A 19996-nucleotide genomic window follows, 5' to 3' on the forward strand; every position below is an offset into this window, starting at 1 on the left:
GGGGGGGGGGGATAAACGAGGAGGAAAGGGGGCCGAGAAGAAAGTTGAAGGCAGTTGCTAGCTATATAAATGGACAATTTGCACTTCATGAATAGGAGGGTTCGATCTATACAAATTACCAACCATTTTGCAACCCTGTACAAATAAAAAAGCAGGAAAGCAAAGTATAATCAGGGAGGTGAGACTTTAACTCACATACCCTGGTATAATGTAATTGAATCAATAATTAAGTGTACGCTCTTCTGCTGTGTTTTGTAACACATGTTATCTATTTGAAATTCAGTTGAAATAAGGTAATCCCTTTATCCGTCCCTTTTGAACAAAAAGAAGAAAAAAAGAGATGTCTATGATTCAATCTTTTTGGAAATCATCAAATTTCTTTGATAAATTTATATAATTTAATTAGAGACAATTAAGAAATAAATAAATACATGACTGAATGAACGTACAGAAATACATACCGGTAAATAAATTAGTAAATAGAATAGATGAATATTTAATGAATCAATGAAAAAAAAATGGATAAATTTGCATAAATATATATTGAATAACTAAAACATATACATAATATGAATAAATGCATATTAGGGATATGATATATTTACATTTCCTGACATTGCATCAACCAAAGCCATTCGTTTTCCTTTATTTCATGTTTAAGCATGCAAACAGATAAATAGACAAAAATAAAAACATAAATGAAGGAAAAATAAACAGATACATGAATGAAAAGTGTAAATTATTGAAATTGCAACCACAACCAACGTACGCGACAACCAGATGCTGGTGATTGTACGTCACAGACAGATGCAGATACATGTACACAGTTTGTATTTTCCTTTTTTCTTTGATTCTTTGCAGACGCTGTCATTTGGTGTCCAATGGCTTCTATTGGTATATCAATAATGATAAATCAAAATCGATTTTAGCAACTGTCCACCAAAAAAAAAACTGTCATGCTTAGATTTATGTATAACCACTCCTTCACTGGCATGTAGAAGTACTTGGAGAGTCATGGAAAGCCTTTTTGGAAGTGATCACTTCCCAATAAATATCCAAACAACTTTAGACGGGAAAAGCTCTGAATATAAAGATGCTTCAATAAGAAGTGCAGATGATTTTATCTCCTTTAAACATATAAATTTGAAAAAATTTGCTAAGAAATGTGAAGAGATGATTACAAATGATCTCATACTTATAAATAATGATATACAGGAAATATATGATAATTTCATGAAATATTTAAAACTGTGTATAAAAGAAACTGTACCGAAAAGGAGAAATGTCTCTAAAAATCCGGTGCCTTGGTGGACCAAAGAATGTACAGAGAAAATCAAAGAGAGAAATAGAATGTGTAATAAGATGTCACGGAAAATAACTTTTGAAAAGGTAGATGAGTACTTAAAAAAGAAAGCAGAAGCACAGCGTGTGCTCCGCCAAGCAGAACGAAATTACTGGCGAGCATTTTGCACAAAGCTTGATCAGTATATGCCAGAATCTAAGATCTGGGCTTGTATAAAACGGCTGAATGGTGTACTAATAAAAAAAACAAAAAATATGTCAACATTGATTGTAAATAGTAAAGATATTGTCTCCGATCAGGAGAAAGCAAATGCCTTTGGAAATTACTTTCAAAAAATAGGAATAAAAGACAGGGATACTAATAAGGAATTACCGAAGGCACCAAATAATGACATTCATATTTTAAATGTAGATCATGTTATAAATGAACCCTTTTTTATAACAGAATTTGAAAAGGCAGTGCAATCGCGAAAAAAGACTGCCCCAGGAAAAGATAATATACCTTACGTTGTTTATGAAAATCTGCCAAAAGCAAACAAGGAAATCATGCTGAACATTATTAACTTAATATGGAAAACCGGGGAAATTCCAATTCAACTAAAGCATTCTATAATAATCCCTATTCTCAAACATGGAAAAGATCCCAGAAATACATCGTCATATAGACCAATCTCTTTAACATCATGTTTTGCCAAAATAATTGAACGAATGATAAAAGAAAGATTACAATGGTATGTTGAAAAGCATGAATTATTACCCAATTTTTTAAGTGGATTTAGGAAAGGTCGTAGTGTGACGGACAATATTGTACAATTAGAAAATGACATCCAAAAGAGTATAAATTGTAATGAACATGTAATAGCGGTTTTCTTGGATGTCGAAAAGGCTTTCGATACAGTTTGGATAAAGGGTCTGGTTTTTAAATTAGCAAAAAATGGAATAGAAGGGAACATGCTGAGATATATAGAAAATTATCTAACAGCACGAACTTTTCAAGTACGAATTGGAAATACAGAATCTAAAACTTATAAAACGCATAACGGGTTACCACAAGGGAGTGTTTTAAGTCCTCTTTTATATAATATAATGATGGGTGATATACCTACAGACCAAGATGTAAGCATATCTATGTATGCAGATGACTGCGCAATATGGATATCAGGCAGGAACATTGTACATATTACTGAAAAAATACAGAAATATTTGAATCTTTTAAATCGTTGGTTTGAAGAGTGGGGGTTTCGACTCTCACCTGTTAAAACAGTGCCCGTATTTTTTACGAAAAGCTGGAATGCCGTTCTACCGCCTGATATAGAACTGAATGGAAATGTGTTAATGTACGAAAAATCTCATCGCTTTTTAGGGGTTATATTTGATAAAAGGTTAACTTGGCAACCACATATCGAAAATGTAATCACGAGAAGTAAAAGAAAATTAAATATCTTAAGATGTCTAACTGGAACAAACTGGGGAAGTTCCTCGAAATCACTTATCATGGTGTACAGAGCAATTATAAGGTCTCTTTTTGATTACGGATGTGAGGCGTATGACAGTGCAGCTGCTACCACCAAAAAAGCCATTGACTCTGTCCAATACCAAGCACTGAGGATATGCGCAGGTGGGCTGCCATTAACCTCCTTAGAATCACTACAGGTGGAAATGGGGGAAATGCCTTTGGATATAAGAAGACAAATGCTTTCAAGTAAATATAGACAAAACATCGAAAGATGGGCGAATCATCCGTTGTTAAAAAACATTGAACCATGTTGGCATTTTGAATACTTGAAGGGGAAAAACGTAAACAAACCTTTTGGATATAGAATACAAAGCAAGCTGGGAAAACGTATAGAAACGATAACCTACTCCCCATTTCCACCATGGTTATTCTACCCTCCGGCAGTGTCAACGGAATTAAGTACTCGAATAAAGAAAACAGATCATCCTACACAACAAAAACAAAGCAGCCTGGAAATCATACATACTAAATGGGCGACTCAATTACATATATACACCGATGGATCAAAAGTACCTGAAAGAGGGACCTCTGCAGCTGCTTTTTACGTCCCTTACTATTCTGTACATCGGAGCAAAAGGTTAGCAAATTTCACCTCTTCGTACAGGGCTGAATTGGCTGCCATCATTCTTGCTCTCAGATGGGTAGATGAATTAGACATTTATGTGGGGGTTGTTATTTTTAGTGATTCACTGAGTGCACTTATTGCATTACAACAACAGAAGGACGAATCTTTTATTCTGGAAATTCTCACCATGACTACTCACTTAAAGAATAAAGGAGTTGATATATATGTAGAGTGGATACCTGGACATTGTGGAATAAAAGGGAACGAGATGGCGGATTTCCACGCAAAGGCCGCATTAGTAAAGAAAATAGAAGTCAATAATAACCTAAATATGTCAGAAATGAAAAGCTTAATTACTACAAGTTCCAAACTCCTTTGGCAAGAAAGGTGGAACAAAACCAACTCATATTTGAAAACATATCAAAAAGATGTTAATAAACCATATATATGCTCATTAGAGAGACAACATTCAACAATAATACATCGACTCCGCTTTGGAGTCCTTGGACTTAACCAGGATCTCCTCAGATTGGGAATTCATGCTACTGGTTTCTGTAATAGATGCCCCAGTGAAATAGAGACTGTAAAACATTTTTTAGTACATTGCCCTAACTATATTATAGAAAGGGCTATGTTTCTAACAGAAATTAACGAATCCCAACCTGAAAAAATTATGGAATACTTAAAAAAGAGTGAGTCCAGTATACAAAAAGCTATTGTACGGTTCTTTCTCAGAACGAAACGGTTCCCTATCAGGAAGTAATACCTCCCTTGATGAACAGTAAAATATAATACAATATTATAAATATGCTAAATTACACTCAGTACATTAAAAATATAATAACATAATGTAATAAGAAAATAAAAAAAAGAACAGTAAAACATAATACAATATTATAAATATGTTAAATTACACTCAGTACATTAAAAATATAATAACATAATGTAATAAGAAAATAAAATAAGAATAGTAAAACATTATACAATATTATAATATGCTAAATTACACTCAGTACATTAAAAATATAATAACAATCATAATGTAATAAGAAAATAAAATAAGAACAGTAAAACATAATACGATATTATAAATATGTTAAATTACACTCAGTACATTAAAAATATAATAACATAATGTATTAAGAAAATAAAATAAGAAAAAGTAACAACAATGATAAAAGGTATGATAAGATTACTGAATATAGAAGCTTGTGTAGGTGCTATCTTATATACATATTTATGTATGGTGTGTATGTGATATAACAAATAATCTGCACGTACTGTTAAGAAACACTAACAAAGCCCATGAATGTTTTGCTTACGATATTATTTTACGATACTATCTTAAAAGATAGATAAATATAAAACGAAATAAATGTATTTTTAAAAAAAATCCCAAATTGAGAGATATAACACGTGCCGTAAAGTAATTTGGCGACAATAGTCAAATCACTGACTAATCGCCCATAACTCAAAACACAACAACAACAACAACAACAACGTAATCGTATGATATGTACGTGTACCTATGCACAATTTTGCACTATTTCCGGATGTCGTTTGCAAAGCGTAAACAAGATCAAGAAAGCATTAAATGGGTGAGTTCGTACTCTTTCATTCACTTTTTTTTTGTCTCAGTATTGGTTAATTGGTATTTCAGGCAGTGATTATGATGTAAACTTTAGTGAAAACGCTGTTTCGTCTCGGAGTATATAAACGAGAAACGGTCGTATCATGTGTGAATATCTGCACAGCTACATGTAGCTGGCTTCAGAATTTCGGGCCTTCGCTCGAGCTCCCCGTCCGTAGGCCTTGTTCGGCTGATCGGCGGCTGCGTTCGCGTTCGCGGAGCGTATAATTTTGATCGGACCCATTTTTATGTTGTGTCAAGTTTTATTTATTTCTTTCCACTTGCATAAAAAAACATTTCATTCAGGAACAGTAGTAACAAGTTCATCGTCAACTAGCATAAATACATTAACAATGAAACAGTTATAAAGACTTTAACAAATGTGGAAAAAGAGCTGTGCCTGTCATTGTGGTCTGTTAAAAAAGCACAGCTTGTTAAAACACGGATCATCTTTACAGAAACAACATTTTTTTAAAGAAATAGGTTAAATGTAGGGGGGGGGGATGAACATTTAGATCTAGAGGTCTAGACCTATTTGGTCTTTGGATCGCTTCTGTTTTATTGTTATCACTTCATTGCCACTTTTAGTATTTTTCAGATGGGCGTGGCGCGGCAGAGGCGGCGGAGCGACTTCCAAAGGGGGGTGGCGCTAGTGTACTTTCGTATCCATTTTTTACCTGTTACTCCGGCCTACTGAAACATTCCAAAAATCAACTTAATCACCAATCGTTCAAATAACGGTCATGATTGATTATATTCTTACCCCTTTTGTATCAATTTTCTTATCTTTTTGGAGTATTTTTTTCTTTGGCGGAAATTACTCTTAGTCTTAGTCACTTGAAATTAGGGGCACGTTAAATGATGAGAGGAAACAGTGGCACTTATTAGAAAACAAAAGGAGCACCTGTCAAACAAAGGCTAATTATCAGATGTGAAAATAAGGCACTTCTTACCGGTACATTAAAAAAAAGAGGCACGCACCAGGGATGAAAAGGGATTTCATCAGATTTTGATAGGGGCATTTATAAGAAGTGAAAAGGGATATTTATTAAAAAGGGATATGTTTCTTATTAGAAAGGGAAATGGGGCACATATTATTGTTTAAAAGGGTAATTATCAGATGTGAAAAGGGGCACTTATAGCATCTGAAAAGGGGCACTGACCATACATGAAAAGAGGAACTTATGAGAATGAAAAAGGGGCACTAATGATAAAGGGAAATGTGCGTTTATTGAAAGAAAAGGGGCACCAATCTAATTTTGATAGGGGCATTTATCAGAGGTGAAAGGGGGCTTTAATGAGAAAGGGGATCGAAGTGCAAGTGGCACTTATTAAAGATGAAAAGGGGGTAATTATTAGAAGGGGAAGGGGCACTTACAAGAAGGAAAATATTATTTATTAGGAAGGAACAGGGGGATGTGTCAAAATAAAAGGGGCATTTATAAGAGATGAAAAGAGCACTTATCAGGAGGGGAAGGGGCACTTGTCAAAGTAAAATCAGTATCTCTCATAATTGAATAGGGTCATTTAAAAGAGATAAAAAGGGGCACTTGTGAGAATGAAAATTAACTATTTTCATAGATGAAAAGGGGCATTTATGAGAAGGGAAAGGGTCTCTGTTTTAAATGGGGGCACTTATCATATGGAAAGGGGGCACATGTGAAAATATAAGGTGCGCTTATCCGAGTTAAAAAGGGGAAGGTGCACTTTTTACAAAAGATAAGGGGAACTTACTCGAAATTAAAACGGGTGCTTATGAGAATGGAAAATGGACACTATTGCAAAGGAAAATGGGAACTTGTCAAAGGAAAAGGGGTACCTGTCAAATAAAAGTGGCGCTTATCAGAAGTGGAAAGGGGAAGGGGCACTTGCCAAACTTTGGTCATGTATGTATCTTGCAGAGCCAATGAACTTATAGGATTTCGGGGTCACAAGATCCAAGGTCAAAAGGCTCATTATGTATGCAAAAATAGCTTGTGATCGCTTTATCTCAGGAACTGATCAATGGATTACCATTTAACTCAAGACACTGTATATCTTGCAGAGCCAATGAACCGATCAGATTTTGAGGCCAAAGATCATGGGGCTCATTAGGTATGCCTATACATGTAAATAGCTTGTCAGAGCATTATCACTAGAACCGACAGATGGATTAGTACTATCAAACTCAGGACATGGATGTATCTTGCAGAGCCATGTATTATACATGAAAAATAGATTGTAATCACGATAATCTGATTTCTGAGAACCTGTTATGGATTACAATTAAACTTTAATTATTAAAAATTGCTTCCGTTTTGGTTTGTAAATTTACTCTATGGCAGAGGCATCGTTTTCGACTTTGTGCAGTCAAAGATCCATCTAGTTTTAATTTTTGATATTTCTTGTACAGGATGACGATGTGAGAAAGATCAAGAAAGGATCAGGGCCTGTCACTAGAATGAAAGAACGATGAGTATGGCAGGGATATCAAGATCGGATGAGATGATGATGGAGACAGCAGCCGTGCTATCATTTCAAAAAGGTAAGACTATACAGTAGGCTTGCGGGTGCATCATGTGAGAGAGAGGGAGGATTGAGGAGTCCTGAAAAAGGACTCTCGGTAATCTTTTTTGAGGGTTTGTAGTCCTGAAGGTAAGACTGTTTGAATGGATTTCTAGCTTCAAAGTGAGAGAAGTATGATATTTTTTTTATTTTATGTTGTCATCATTTAAAGCCCCACTGTACTACTTGTATTTACTTGCTCCCTCTTTATAGAAAACAATGCCTAATCAGTGACCATTGGTCCCCATGATCCTCTTTTTCTTATGTAAATTGAGGGCTGAGTGACCACGCTGTGTGTGGTCTAATCCCTACTGGCCAAACTAGTACAGACGGCCTTTAAAGGGATCCGGTAGCTTTGTCTCAGATTCTGAAACAAAATTCTGGATTTAGCTCATGATGCCATGATAATTATAAACCTTTAGGTCAGTCAGGAACCCCATTACTTTTACAAGCCGATAGCCTGTCTAATTATCAAGATATTTATGATTGGAATTACAAATTTTGAAAACTGTTCGCCTGACGGTTTTCATAACACTACAGTCTATTGGGGAAAACGAGTATGGTAAAACTGGTCACTCAAAGATTTTTACTTTTTTGAGGCACTTCTTGATCATTTTGAAGCGAGATTTTTTTAGGGCTTCAAAATTACACCATATCACAGACACTGATGACAAGTACACTGTAGGGCCGTGTATCTCAGATTTAACATTGTTAAACGATCCCTTTAAAAGTGAGAGAAGTATGATATTCTGTATTTTATGTTGTTATCATATGATAAGGGAACATAAGAACTGATCTGTAAGAGAATTATATCAATACGAAATTGAATAACAAATTTATTTATTTTATTTCCAGGCAAGATGATAACATACAAAACATCACAAAGTTGACAAAATGATATAACATAAACAAAATGATATTTAGCACCAGCCAATGCCTGAGGATCACCTAAAAGAATTTAAAAATTCTGTGTAGAGGCTCTTCACATTGGCTGGTGCATACATTAAACAAAATATAAAGATAAGGTCAACATCATTTATAAATGAATGTGTAACTAAAATTAACCATCCTATTAGTCGGCTTACGCTGAAAGGGTGGGTAGCGTCGCGTTGACTTAAACGCGACCATTCGTCCGAAGCCCCCGCCCCCCCCGGTTTGGCCCAAAGGGTGCGTTGACTAGTCTTCCATATCATTCATTTATAATAGAATTTAAGGAATAGAAATTCAAGTCGTTTAGATCTAAATTGAAATAATCAAGATAGAAACAAATTAAAAATTAAATCAAACTAGTTTTTACGTAGTCTTGCAGATCAGGCGTTTATAAGAATTAAATCAATAAATAACAAGAAACACAATCAAATAATGTACTATGATATCTAAAATGTCTAATAAAGGTATTTACATAGTCTTGCATATCAGTCGTTTATTTATTAAAATAACCAAAAATAATATCCATTTCTTTCTATATATGGAATTCAGAACCCCTCCCCCCCCTGCTTATCCTGAAAGGGCAGGCACGTAGCTACGGGGTAGGGGGGCACATACCCCCCCCCCCCCTCAAAATAAACAAAACAACCAAAACCAAAAAACAAAAAAATAATAATAATGATAATAATAATAATAATAACAAATCCAAGATCGGTTGAACTTTTTTAGACCCCTCCCCAGGACGTCGATCGATTACATGTATGTGCCACCCCCCCCCCCCTAAAAAAAAAAACCATCAAACTCTGGCTACGTGCCTGCGAAAGGGTGCATTAAGGTGGTCAAATATTTATTGAATTCATTAATTGATGTAATTTTTATAAACGCCTGATCTGCAAGACTACATAAAAAATAGTTTTATCTAATTTTTAATCTGTTTCTATCTTGATTATTTGAATTTAAACGACTTGAATTACTATTCCGTACATTCTATTATAAACAACTGATGTGGAAGACTAGTCAACGCACCCTTTCGCCCAAACCGGGGGGGGGGCTTTGGACGAATAGTCGCGTTCGACGCGACACAACACTCCCAACGAACTCTTTCGGCCACACCGGGGGGGCTTTGGACGAATGGTCGCTTTCAAGTCAATGCGCCTCGCCGCGACGCTACCCACCCTTTCGGCATAAGCCGTATTAGTCTATCAAATCTACCAAATCTAAAAAAACAAAAAAACATAGCAATCAAGATATTTATGGACGAGTCTGTAGATGTAGATGTTATACTCTCAGTTTTTTTCATTCAGGTGAGATGCTGAACGGCTTTAGATCAATCAAGGAAGAGCCAATGGAGGAGCTGATACTGGAGCCATCAGACGGAGGGAACGAAGAATATCAGACAATCTTCATAAAGGAAGAAAGGATGGAAGCAAATGGGTGGGAGGAGAGTGAAACCCACATACACAATACATCCTCTTCATTAGTGAATGAAGGTACAGTGAAAAAACTTAACAAGTAACTAAGATTAATTTCATTTGAACATGCATCGGTCTACCATAGTAATTACAGACCCATGAGAATAAAGAAAATTTTTGAGAAGGTATTTTTCTAGATATATTCTATATTCAAGCATAAAGGATGTACCCCAAACTGTCACTAATGTTTCTCTTAATATTACGCCTTTACTGACAACTTGATGCCAACGCTGTCTTTGCTTTTGCAAAGTAAAATGTACACTAAACATGTATTGTGTGCTGTTTATTTTCTACATTGCATGCATAAGGCCTAAAATAAAAACTTGTTGCATTGCCCTTTGGGTGCCAAAACATGGGTCGGTCGGTCAGAAAAGATTTTATTTTTTTAAACTTTTTTTTTGTCCGCCTCTTTTGGCTGATATTTCTCAGTTTGTAATGCTTTAATACATGTGTTTCAGCGTCATCATTCCATTCATATCTTTTTCACCTCATAATAATCCATGGTTTGCATTGTTGTGTTGAGACAACACTCTGTGCTTCCCAGCTGATGAAGTTGGTTTTCAACTACCTGTAAAACTTGCTAGCAATGTGAAGATTGTTGACAAATTGAACAGGTGGTCCCGGGCACAAAGTGGTCTCTTTACTAACCAAAAAAGGGACCGAAATTGACACAGGAAAAGACAGCCAGACACTTTTGCATGCAACAGGTTCAAATCATAGCCTATTGCAAATGTTTGTATCTATAAAACCAATTGAAAAACATGTAAATATCCAGTCTTTGAGCGCTCGATTTGAGACTGTCAGGCAATATATCAACAGATTCCAAATTGATGAAAAAATTGAAAATTTGTCTCGATGTATATGGTCATTTTGACAGTAAAGGGTGTAACATTTCTCAAACAGGGTCAAAATTTCAAAATATGTTTCCATAAACATTTCTACTAAAATTATTACTAGAAATGTCTAAATTATGGATTTTTTTTTGTTTTGGAGCTTAAACTACATCAGAAACCTGGAAAAATAATGAACAACTGTGACAAATATGATAAATTTGAACAAAAACAACATTTTAATTCTATCAACTTAAATGACAACATTTGTTTTGCAAACATAATTCATTGCAATTTTCCATTTGCTATTCTAATGTACTTGAAGGCTTAAAAAAAAATTTTGGTCAAACTTATTCGGTCTGTAAAAAAATTCAATGTGTTTTTCAAATTCAAGATAAAATACATGTACAACGCTGACATTTAATTTTTCAAATTTACCTATCTTCCAAGAGGGGGAGCAAAATAAAAATGATTATACAAATACCATTCAGTGAGGGCTAATTACTAACGCAAATTCCAAAGAAATCGCATTTCAAATGAGGAGTTGAAAATTTCTTATGTGTGTGTTTCAGAGGCTTCAGGTTAACAACAATGCCTGTTTCGGAGACTTCAATCATGTTAACATAAAATGTTGTCCATTACTTAGGTAACAGATTAAGAAAAATTCAAAAAATCTGTGCTGATACTCAGGGAAATATATTGTCAAGTATGTAATTTCCAAGGAAATCACTTTTCTCATATCAAAGTTGAAACATTCAGGGAACATATGCATGTATAGGATCAGTTCACAGTAGTGTTTCGGAGACTTCAAATATGTTAACACACTTTATTGTCAACTACAAAGGCAATATACAAAGCAAAATTTAACCTTACTTTTGAAGTTTTGATAAAATGTTGAACTGAAAGTAAAGCACTTAAAATACTTGTTCACATAGAAACCATTTATATTAATTCATAGCAATGTATCATTACCCTTCACTTGCGTCTTTGTCATCATTTATTCTTAGTGCAAAGAATTAAATTTCTGCACAGTGGTTTCCACGAACTTGTTCGTTATGCGTTTACATTTACACAGACATTCACAGTCCCTTATTTTAATTCACCCTGTTAACTTTGTTCAGTACCACAACACATGCTCATATACATTTTAGAAAAATCTTTTTGTCTAAGTATTTCTCACATACAGAAAGTTGATCCTGTTAAATGTTTTTTTTAATAATCTGAGATCTAACATGGGTAATACTTACAAGAGCCATGAATATTACCCCATTTGTAGTCCTGCTGCTAGATGAAGGTGCATCAAAATATATGGCAACATAATCGCTCACATTGATGCTGCAATTGGAGAAGAAAATAGGAAATTAGCAGTTTGTACTGCACAGAGCAATGTTCATACATACATGTATATCTGAGCTTAGACACTAAAAAACAATAATTTTGTTTGATTTTAAAAGTACATCTTGAACGTATATTTGCATAGTGCATTACATAATATCTTATTATTTATCCATGTGTTGTTAATAAGAACTAGTTCAGTAGTCTATATGGGCACCATCGCTAAGGATGCTTTATGTGTACATTGCACAAATCTTTAAGTACTAATTAATGACAGACTTGTTTTAATCTGTTTTCCCCATGGATTTGCAGGAATAACATGTTCAAGATTGTAATATTTACACGGCTTCCATTCATTGTGCATAGCCATAGACCCGTAAATGTACACACATGTATATCAAAAGTCTAATTTAAACATTTGGTACTGAGGCAAACCTTAAAAGTCAGGTGACATCCAAATATAAATTGATTCATGTTTATGTGCAGGGCTGCATACAACTCATAGTTTGTTATAAACATATTTCATAGATTTAAAAATATTGTACAATAATTTTCTCAGACCTGCTAAACTCCACCTAAATAAATATTCCAGATCTCATTCATCTATCTGTTAATCGTTAGTGAGCTAACAAGAGAAATTTGTATGTAACTTTCTCCAGCTCAGCACATGCTCACAAATACCTCCACATTACCTTTCTTTTCCTGGTGATGCTACACCACTTCTGACATAGCAACTCATATGTTGGTATTGTATGGTCTATTGTAAACAGGTGATCAGTTCTGATTAAGCTATTATACGTACCACTGTCTCTTGTTAGCTCACTATAGATTTACAGATGATGTGACAAGATGAATGAGATTTGGAGCATTTTTTTTTAGGCTGCACATCAACAGGAATCAAACTATATGTGGATGTCACCCAACCTTTAAAACCACACAAATTGAGTATGATAAAGGTACATGTACAATGTACAATACAGATCTTAACTAGGCCTCACTTTATTTTTAGTGACAAATCTAAACTTTAAAAACTTTCACACATCAGTTCCATTACAATGACACATTAAAAAAAGTACAAGTAAAGTAATTAAAGGACAAAATATACAGTTCTTACCTCTATATTCTTGTGGATAACAGTAAGGAAATGAGAGAACTGTCTGCAGTGTTCATGCCTGTCTGGAAGAGATGCTAACTAGTATCAGAAGTTGCTAGCTCATGTTGCTGTAACCTTGTCAATATCTTCAAGATCTTCATGGTCTATTAGTTCTGCCGCGGCACTAATGTCCTTTGGCAAGACATTAATCTACATTTGCCACACTCGACCCAGGTGAGGTAAATTGGCTACCTGGCAGGAATTAATTCCTTGAAATGCTTAAGCGCCGTAATGGAAGCCATGCTAAAGCCGGGGTAATAATTTTCAAATTTGGAAGCACATAGAGACGTTAAATATGTGCTATAAAAGAACCGAATATTATTATTATTATTCCATTGTCATAAAAAGGGGTTGTACACACTGCTTCCCTAACATTTCTAGAGGGTTCTTTGCCCACCAAATTTCTCTCCTACTGTTACAAATGGTCTTTGGATGGCATGGCCTTTGCCATTTGATCCTAAGGGGTTGGCAAAGAGCATAATACAGTGTGGTTAACACTAAATGAAGCCTCCGAAACATATTGGATAAATGTTGAGGATGTCTTATAATTTGGGAAAATATAGTGATTCATTTTGATATTTTATATATTAAAATATTCATTAAGCTTGGAAGATTTAATGTATCAACTTTTTGTTATTATTTGGTGAATGATTCTTACATTATCAAGGTTTGAAACAGGTGAATACTCCTAGCACTGGTGTAAAATATCTTTCTGAAATACTGACTATTGTAAATCTTTAAAAATATAAAAAGCCAATAACATCTAACACATTCCTGTACTTTATTAGATCAAAACCAAACATAAAATAGGAAAACTGTAAACATTCCCCTAACTATAAATTCACAATAGCAAAAAATATGGTGTTAACTACACTTTGAAGACGAGTGAGAATTTGGGAAGAATTTGATTTTATTCATTCATATCTCATTTAAACAAACAAAATACATATTTTTGTATTCATCAATAAAAAAAAATCTAAAAAATGGTTTAAAAAAAAAAAAAAAAAAAATTAAATGCTGACCGTAGATTTTCAGATTTTTGGGTCGGTTGCAAAGGGCAATCCTACAAGTTTTTATTTTAGGCCTAATTGATGAGGAAAATGCAGTTTGTATTATATTTGGATGGGAAAGCTTGAATCTTGAAAACTAAAGATTGTGTTTTTAAGTTTTACTGATTATTAATTCTTGTTCTTTACAGGTGTCGTGCAGATCACACTTATGAAGACTGTAGGACGGATACAGAGGGAGGGAGGGACACAGATGGAAGACCAGTTGGAATGTGACGTAGACTGCAAACCTCTTCAGCTCTTAGGAGAGCCTTTTCTCAGCTGTACTACGGAAACGGACGCACGCACCATCAACATGACAAGTACGGAGGATGCAGAAATCAACACGGGGGAATCTTGTTATCAATGTTGCATTTGTAACGTGGCATTTACTTTCAAAGATCACCTACGAGAGCATGTCAAAACTCATGAAAAAGATTTACCTTACGCATGCCACGTTTGTAGTGAAGGATTTGTCCAGAGCGGTCTGCTTCGTGAACACATGGAAACCCACCCAGGAGAAAAACCTTTCAAGTGCTCTGTCTGCAACAAGGGATATGTCAAGAGAAGTACTCTCGCAGTTCATATCACGACACACATAGGGGCACAATCTTACCAGTGTTCAGTTTGCAATGAAACGTTTTCCCAGAGTGACTACCTGAAAGAACACATTGCAACCCACAAAAAATATCTGCGGTATACATGTTCTCAGTGCGGGAAAAGCTTTCAGCGTTCTAGGAACCTTGATGACCACATCAGAACCCATACAGGAGAGAAACCTTTCCAATGTACGTTGTGTCCTAAGAGCTTTGCTCAGCGCAGTGGTGTCAGGAAGCATATGACAATCCACAGCGGGGAAAAGCCATACCAGTGTACCGTCTGCCAGACGTCCTTCGCTCGCACAGAAGGTCTGGCGGTCCACATGAGGACGCACACCAAAGAACAGCCATTCCAATGTTCCGTGTGCAACAGGAGATTCTCTCATGGTAGTAGTCTTTCGGAGCACATGGGAACCCACATCGGCGACGCCCCAATGAACTGCCCTGTCTGCAATAAGGGATTCTACTACAACAGTGGGCTTGTATCGCACATGAGGATCCACACAGGGAAGAAGCCTTACGCGTGTCCTGACTGTGAGAAGTTCTTCCCTCGGTTGAGTAGTCTCCGAAGCCACAGAAGAACTCACACCGGCGAGAAGCCGTACGTGTGTACCATCTGCAAGAAAGCCTTCGCCCAGAGCACCGGTCTGTCCACCCATATGCGAGTCCACACGGGTGAGAAGCCTTACCAATGTACCCTCTGCGACAAGAGGTACGCCCAGAGTGGCCTTCTGACGATTCACATGCGCAACCACACGGGGGAGAATCCGTATAAATGTTCTGTGTGCGAGAAAGCATTCACCAGTAAGAAGACGCTTACCAAGCACCTCAGGACGCACACTGGCGAGAGGCCCTTTGAATGTCCGGTCTGCAAAAAAGCTTTCGCTCGTGATGATAGCCTTCTGAACCATCAGAAGATACACACTGGCGAGAGGAACTACCAGTGTTCCGTCTGCGACAAGCGGTTCATCCAGAAACAGGGTCTTAGCACGCACATGAGGACGCACACGGGCGATCGACCATTCCAATGTTCGGTTTGTGAGCATTGGTTTGCCCAGAGGAGTACCTTGACGGCTCATATGCGAACGCACACGGGTGAGAAGCCATACGAGTGTGGTCTGTGCGGGAAGGGCTTTCCACAGAGTGGACATCTTACGCTACACATGAAAAGCCATACAAGAGATGACCCTTTAGCCCCTTCCACACGTGGTGCCTTAAACTGCCCCCTCAAATAATGCTGTGGCCAAGTTAAATGCAGGTGAAAAACTAGCTGCACAAAGCAAGAGGGGTTTAATAGTTATACCCTGCTCACTTTTATCCGTGTAATGAGATGCCAAATTGTAAAGTGCACCATGCTGTATGGCATAATATTTTGCTACGCCATTTTTCTTTGAGGGGGTTTACTGGTACTGTGTTATGTGTGAGCCGGTATTCTGTGGTGTAGACCCTTTACTAGAGAGATGGCCTACTTTCATCAAATAGTGTAGTAGCGGTATGTATAACTTATGCAGACTGGGCCTTTCACCTTACACATGACAAGTCATTCATTACCTAAACCTTAGTGGCAAAGACCTTATATAAGAAAGACGGTTTAATCCTGTTGGATAGCGTAGTAGTGAAGCAGACTGGGCATCTCTCTTTATACGTCTCAAGTTATACATTACATAATCCATAGTGGCAAAGACCTTAATTTGGAAAGACAGTTCGCTCCTGTCAAAAAGTGTAGTAAAAGTACATCATATGTTTATATTCCTGTATGTAAAGCAGATTAGGCAACTCACACTGTATGTAACAATAATATTTATGAAATAATTTCTGGTGCTCATGCGTATGTGTGGTATTTTATCTAAGGCTCTGAATTTAAAGAATTTGAGTCAGATACACAAATTTGGCAAGTAATGGTTTGAGCTTCTCAAAGTTGTGCCTTCATACAGAATATCTGCATACTATTTTTTTTGATGTGATTCGGTACATGGATACAAAGCAGTATTGAACCTCCTTCATGATAGAAGCTTGGTCACATGTTCCGTAAACCATCTCCAGAAACAAAAGAAAATAAAACAAGCCATGAAGCATTTATCTGGGTTAAAGACCCTATACTAGAAACATGGTCTACATTTAACGAATTAAATAAAAAGCAAAAACAATGTGGCATTATAAAATGACACATTGAGTGTAGTGAAGTGTGCTTCACATGTCTGTATTATTTTTTAAGAGAAACAAGTATAAGGGCCATTCTTGCACAGAGATAATTGTTAACCTTTTTTTTTTTTTTTTACAGTTCTCATTTTGACTCTGCTTAATGTTTTTAGACAGCTCCCTCTATGAAGGTGATTTGGATTGTGCCAGTCACCTAAAAATAGTTTGTTCTTTGTGTTGGTGTTCCATGTGGTTATATCTAAGTTTTTAAAATGTTATATGAGCTTCAAATATTACATCTATAAAGATATTTTGCTAGTTGACATACACTTTCAGTTAACACAAAACGTGACTTGTTAGAAGACGCACTCGCAAGAACCGCATCAAACTTTGACGGTATGGAACCCAAGACCGACTTGGGTTCTACTTGGCGGACGGCGGTGTTATGCTATTCTTTATTTTCTCCATGCTCTTCATCTATTGGCCTATAAGATATAGAGAGGTAATTTCTTTGTAGGTTGATTTGATACATTCTAGCAGTACACAAAATATGTGTAGGTGATTGATGCACATTAAATGTAGTGAATTTTGCATTTCTGTACATTATTGCGCAAGCACAAGGGCCTTTGGGAAATGCAAATACCTTTCCAGCTAACATCTCATTCATTTCCATGTAATATATATATATATATATATATATTGTTAGATGATTCAATTTCCGAAAGTCTAGACTTTGCAGCCCTCCAAATATATTTTTCCTGAGAATATACATGTACAATATTGAATTTATTTATTTACTATTTTTACTGATTTCTTTACTTGTAACAGTGGAGCTGTTTTGCAGGGTATATCATTTGTTGAACAAGTGTCATTATAATAGCAATAAAGATATATGCTGTTGAGAGCTAGAAGGGAATTAAGTCTGTGCTAAAGTACACAACATATGAGTTCATGTACTTAAATGTGCAAATTAGGAACATGTGACGTACATATGATTTATTCATTTTTATTATTTGGATTTAAATTTAAAAGAATTTCAATCTATATAGGATTTATAGCATAATGTGTTTATTATGAAAAGATGAAAAGATGGTCATCATGGTAACTTAAAACTTTTGAAATGATTCTGTCATTTCGTCGCTGTTTTCACGAAGTGACGGTAGTGAAAAAAAATTGCATTCACTTTGCGTTACGATTTTCCTCACTACCGTCACTTCGTGAAAACAAGGACGATTTAAGGGATTGAATTATATGTTATATATGTATATATATGCCTTGAAAAAAGCGCATTGGAAAGTGTTCAGGCGAATAATTATTATAATTATTTTCTTTTGCAGTTGTATGTTTTTGATATCTGGGGCCGTATTTCATTCATTACAACTATTAAGCAAGTATTTTACATTTGGCTTGGTTAAGACTCTGACTGGTATTCAGATCACATCTAACTATTTTACTTGAGCAAGTCGGCGTAAAAGCAAAACAATGATGAGCATTGTGACATCACTTAGACAATAAAAGTAATGAACAATTATCACATCTCATTGAATGCACTGATATATACTTTTGTGCAGCTTGTGAAGACTGCGTATTAAAACCATATGCCAGCCTCAAGGCCGCATAAGTAATTGGCTTAAGTCAGCTAGGAAGTTGTGTTATACTTGGCCTAAAGCTTCCAATGAATTCCAAAGTTGGCTAAGTATCTTATCTAAGCCAGAAACTGAATAGATTACTACCTGACATAAATATTGAATTGAATACCAGGCATGGTAGTCATTCCAATTTTGGTTGGAAAATTATATTAATCCACTAATTTTCATTTTCTAAGGAATATATTTAACATTGTGCTTAAAATATTGTTTGTTTATAAGCTACTGAAACAAGTAACAATAACTGTGATAAGCTACTGAAACAAGTGACAATAACTGTTATAAGCTACTGAAACAAGTGACAATAACTGTTATAAGCTACTGAAACAAGTAACAATAACTGTTATAAGCTAATGAAACAAGTAACAATAACTGTTATAAGCTACTGAAACAAGTAACAATAACTGTTATAAGCTACTGAAACAAGTAACAATAACTGTTATAAGCTACTGAAACAAGTAACAATAACTGTTATAAGCTACTGAAACAAGTAACAATAACTGTTATAAGCTACTGAAACAAGTAACAATAACTGTTATAAGCTACTGAAACAAGTAACAATTTATTTATTTATTTATTTATTTATTTATTAAAACATCTTTATACAGGATAATATGTTCAGGTATACTGTTTTTCAACATGGTCCTGTTAACATTAAAAAGCAAATCACATGTGAAATATTTAACAACGTTTCAAATAATTTAACTGCATATCGTCGCTGTTTTCACGAAGTGACGGTAATGAAAAAAAAATTGCATTCACTTTGCGTTACGATTTTCCTCACTACCGTCACTTCGTGAAAACAAGGACGATATGTTGACATAAAGTTAAAACAACATAGTAAAATCTCAGAAATTTTAAGCATCATTAGAAATAACATGCTATTGTATTATACATTTTAATAAAATACATTTAAAAAAAAAATATATATATACAAAAAAATACAATAGATATAAATATTTACAAAAATTAAATCAAAAATAAAACTTCTTATAAATCAATTTAAAAGTTTCAATTGTTTGGGCATTTTGTATAAAGTGGGGGATGCCATTCCATCGCTTAGCACCGGAAAATTTAAAGGCTTGTTTAAAAATTGAGAGGTGGACTTCAGGTGGGACTACATTAAGACTATCATTGTTCCTAGTATGATGATTATGTCGTTCACAAAACATTTCGATATCATTACAAAGCTGTGGAGGGGCTAGACCATGTTTACATTTGAACATTTGTGTGGCAAGAAAGTAGTCTTTTCTTTCATTAATGTCTTGCCAAGCTAATTTTTTGAAAGTGTT

General features: G+C 35.3%; 1 protein-coding gene across 1 annotated transcript; it reads left to right on the top strand.

Moving 5' to 3' along the window:
- The first annotated feature begins 4898 nt into the window (after window positions 1–4898).
- On the top strand, window positions 4899–18600 carry LOC115927164 (gastrula zinc finger protein XlCGF57.1-like). The gene is made up of 4 exons (XM_030992630.1): window positions 4899–4981; window positions 7406–7537; window positions 9789–9974; window positions 14473–18600. Exons 2-4 carry the CDS (start codon window positions 7465–7467, stop codon window positions 16152–16154), a joined length of 1941 nt encoding a protein of 646 aa, XP_030848490.1. The 5' UTR covers window positions 4899–4981; window positions 7406–7464; the 3' UTR covers window positions 16155–18600.
- Window positions 18601–19996: the final 1396 nt, after the last annotated feature.

Source organism: Strongylocentrotus purpuratus, unplaced genomic scaffold, assembly GCF_000002235.5.
Source record: "Strongylocentrotus purpuratus isolate Spur 01 unplaced genomic scaffold, Spur_5.0 spur5_scaffold_20, whole genome shotgun sequence".
Classification (NCBI taxonomy): Eukaryota; Metazoa; Echinodermata; class Echinoidea; order Camarodonta; family Strongylocentrotidae; genus Strongylocentrotus; species Strongylocentrotus purpuratus.

Excerpts from the sequence above, each read along its gene's own strand:
- LOC115927164 (XM_030992630.1), top strand. The coding sequence starts at position 7,465 with ATGAGTATGGCAGGGATATCAAGATCGGATGAGATGATGATGGAGACA. Across the intron at positions 7,538-9,788 it reads CGTGCTATCATTTCAAAAAG|GTGAGATGCTGAACGGCTTT; the intron begins GTAAGACTATAC and ends TTTTTCATTCAG. Across the intron at positions 9,975-14,472 it reads CTCTTCATTAGTGAATGAAG|GTGTCGTGCAGATCACACTT; the intron begins GTACAGTGAAAA and ends TGTTCTTTACAG.